The sequence below is a fragment of the Sinocyclocheilus grahami genome, unplaced genomic scaffold (genome assembly GCF_001515645.1).
Source record: "Sinocyclocheilus grahami isolate Dianchi unplaced genomic scaffold, SAMN03320097.WGS_v1.1 scaffold97.1, whole genome shotgun sequence".
NCBI lineage: Eukaryota > Metazoa > Chordata > Actinopteri > Cypriniformes > Cyprinidae > Sinocyclocheilus > Sinocyclocheilus grahami.
In genome coordinates, this window is record NW_015505276.1 from 1,373,265 (window position 1) to 1,377,053 (window position 3,789).

Sequence of the window (3,789 nt, forward strand, 5' to 3'; positions counted from 1 at the left end):
CATTATAAAACAGTATGCAATAATAACGTATTGAGTGTAAATGATAATTGTAATTATTACATGGATGCCACCTTATTGGTACAATAAAGCCCTCCCTACACCTACCCTAACCCTACCCCATACTTTATTTTCAACTTTTTGATTATTTCCTTAATTTTTATTGAAAATAAATGCCTTTACGATGTGATACGAGATTAGAAAAGGCAGAAAAAAATGTTCGGCAAAAGGCGGGATCGAACCCGGGTCGATCACGTCAAAAAGCCAGTGTTGTGGCAAAATCACACTTATCCATCTGTGCCACTGGAGCTGATGATTTACAGCCACTTTTAACTAAATGTAAATAGACACTCTGTATTTTTTATTCCATAGTAAGGGCAATTCATACAACACATTTAAACTGAGCTACTTTAATACCATCGCCGAACTTTCTACCACGACTCTGCTGTTCTTCGGCTGGTTCTTCCCTAAGTTGATTGACAGATGTCTCGTCCAGTCAGCGGTGAGTACCTACCTCGTTAATTTGTTTTCGGATTTGTCATTGTGTTTTCTGACTTGTTATAATGCTTTCTGAATTGTTTTGTTTTTTAGACCTGCATTTGTAATTTGTTATTTTGTTTTCAGAATTGTGATTTGTTTTGCACTTCTCGACCACCGTAATTATCTAATATAAAATGAACCTAGCATAAAATAATACACAAATTGCAGAGTACACTGCATAAAGCCCAGCCTTCAAGCCTGTTACTTATGCTATTTTGAGGAAAAATGTCAACAAATATTTTATTTCATTTATAATTTTCCTGGAACAAGTCTAGCTTGCTTCTTCTGAGTAATGCCTTCCTTTAGAGTAGAGGGGAGATACAGGACAACTTAATTTTAAGATGAACATATTATTATTAAAAACTATTATTAAAAACTTATAAAATAACTTGAGTAAAAAATTACATGAAATGAACCCATATTTCTTTTATGTTCCCCCTCAAACAAGTACTGTTTGTTTCCCAGTTTCTGTTTATAAAAACATGATTATAGCAGAAATACTGGCAGAAATAACATATAGTCAAAAAAGTTGAGAAGCAAAGATTAAAAGTACATTTGCAATCTTATTTACATCCTTGCATCCCATTTTGGCATAATTATTTTTCTTTTTCTTATATTTATAAAAAAAATTTAGTTAGTGCATAGAAAATAAATAAAACAATATTTAGTGTGATCTTTAAACTTGACAGTCAACATTTTGTGAAAGTAAAAGCCCTCCTTTCCCTAAACTTTATTTTTTATATTAATCTAGAGAAAATCTTGTGGCTCGGTTTTCACTTTATGCCTGCTGAAATGTTGATATGAAGAAATATTCCATTGACATACAGTATTTAATAACACATCACACCATGTTGTGCAATCATATTGTCATTATTTGCATTCCTACATGTGATTTAAAGCTTTAAGTGACCATTGTAAAATAATGTACTTTCACCTTGCTTTCCTGAAAGTATTAGCCTTTATAATATTATATATTGCTATATTAATCCAAAGCAGTACAAAATTAGCTTGCTCTCTAAAAAATTACAGTATCCCACAGAAGTGAGTACACCCCTCACATTTTTGTAAATATTTTAATATATCTTTTCATGTGACAACACTGAAGAAATGACACTTTGCTACAATGTAAAGTAGTGAGTGTACAGTCTTAATAAGAAAAAGTCATGGAAATAAAGAACACAACGACAGCTTTTTTTGGTCATTTATAAGTCTTTCTGAGATTTGTCTTTTTACAAAATGATGAAAACAAATCCAAACAAAACAAAAAAAAAGAAACACTTCTTCAGAACGCCCGTCACAGCCGTGTGCCTCAAACACACTCTCACCCTCAACACAATACTGTAGTTTTCTTGGCCTTCAGAGCGGAGGGGGTGGTTAAAGATGTCAGTAGAAAGAAAATGAAGCTAAAGTATTAAGACAGAGCAAAGACAGAGACACGGAGGAAAAGGAAACACTGGGGTGTGTACAGTATTGAGTTTCACGCCCATCCTTTCGCATCTTGCAGAGTTTGCCACCAGTCAAGTATCGTGTTCCTGTAAAGCCCGTTCACAGTCTGATCACGAGGGGCAGCAGCTGCTTTGGTGACTGTTGGTAATAACAGTTCATTTAGGCAACCTCAGAGTTCCTTTGCCCAGCAGGAATTGCAAAACTCTGTCCACCAACAGGGCGGCGACAAAATCCAAAACTAGGACCTGGGCTATTATTAACTTAAACTGCAAAGAGAAGGAATGTGAAAACATATTATTAATCAGAAATAGCTACACATGAGAGATCAGCAACAGACGACAAAACTGCAGCACACACTTATAATAAACAGAGTGTCTGTTGGTGTGGACGCTAAAAGGGTGATATAATCAGGGCCACTGCTGGCCAAATGGGTGCCCTAAGCAGGATTGTATTGTTGTGCTCCCTCCCCCAAATATTATGGAAGCAAAAAACAAAACAAAATAAACCCAATACTATAGGCGTCAAAATAAAAATTAAAAAAATATATAAAAGTAAAAAATATATATTTTTTTAATTAAACTGTATTATTTACAAATGATAAATCTAGACAGTTACCTATGGCTATGATTTTATTATTAAAGTTGTCTGGTTGATTTTATAGTCTCAAGCGTTCAGAAATCACACAAAAAAAATGATGCAGTTTTTCGATAAAACCATGGCAAATTTTTTTAAGGGTTGTGATGTCCACATGTTTTTTGTTGAAGAAATTATAGAGGCTGTCTCATCTATATATAGCAAAAAGGTGGCCAATAATTAAAGACTAAGTGGATATTTGAATTAAATGTTTAGTCAAAAGCCTATTAAACAAGGATTTGATCGTCCTGTAAGTATATCAACTGCAGTCATTACCAGGCCTTTGGCTCCCTTTGCAGGCATTTGTAATAATAATGTACATAAATTGTTTATTTTGTATTACATTATGTATTTTAACAGTTTTATTCTATGAAACCATATAATTATTAATTAGCCCATCATTATTGCCTCATCGTTTTTATATAATGCATTGTAAAACTTACAAAAATTTTCTTTTCTTTTGCATGATTTCTAAATGCTTGAGACTATAAAATCAATCAGACAACTGTATTGCTCCCTTTGCAGGCATTTGTAATAATAATGTACATAAATTTTTTTATTTTGTATTACATTATGTATTTTTAACAGTGTCATTCAATGAAACCATATGATTATTAATTAGCCAATCATTATTGCCTCATCGTTTTTATACAATGCATTGTAAGCACTGATCTATATATATATATATATATATATATATATATATATATATAATGTTCTCTATTATAGATCAGTGATTGTAAGTAATTTTAAAGGCTGTTGTTGGCTTAGGTCTGTTTTTATAAGCACAAAAATATTATCTTAATACCTCTTTGTAAATTATTATTTGAAGTAACAAAACCATGGTTAATTTTTGGTTTTATTCATAGTAAAACCATGGCTAATTTTCATAAGGGAACATGGAAACTCAAGAGAGAATATTAGATGCTTTGGTGAAATTATTACCGACATTAAAACATGTTATTAACGTCAACAGCCAAAAAAGTTTCACAGGATTATCAATGTACCTGAAATTGATGCACAGGCTTCGTTTTAATCTTTTTGTTTCTTTCTTTGATCATTTGCATTCAGCTGGAAACATGAAGGTGGGCAGGAATGGTTTTTAAAAAAAAATTTAGCAACTGGGATGGTGCCCCCCCCCCCCCCCGGGGGGGGGGGCCCTTCAAAAACCCC

At 33.0% G+C, this 3,789-nt stretch overlaps 1 protein-coding gene across 1 annotated transcript in view; it reads right to left on the reverse strand.

The window, feature by feature from the left end:
- Positions 1–1,726: 1,726 nt before the first annotated feature.
- LOC107587989 (manganese-transporting ATPase 13A1-like) overlaps positions 1,727–3,789 on the reverse strand; it is a 21,157-nt gene continuing 19,094 nt past the window's right edge. Inside the window, exon 21 of the mRNA XM_016275971.1 lies at positions 1,727–2,249. Coding sequence (XP_016131457.1) covers positions 2,139–2,249 — 111 coding nt within the window. The 3' untranslated portion in view covers positions 1,727–2,138. The remainder of the gene's footprint in view (positions 2,250–3,789) is intronic.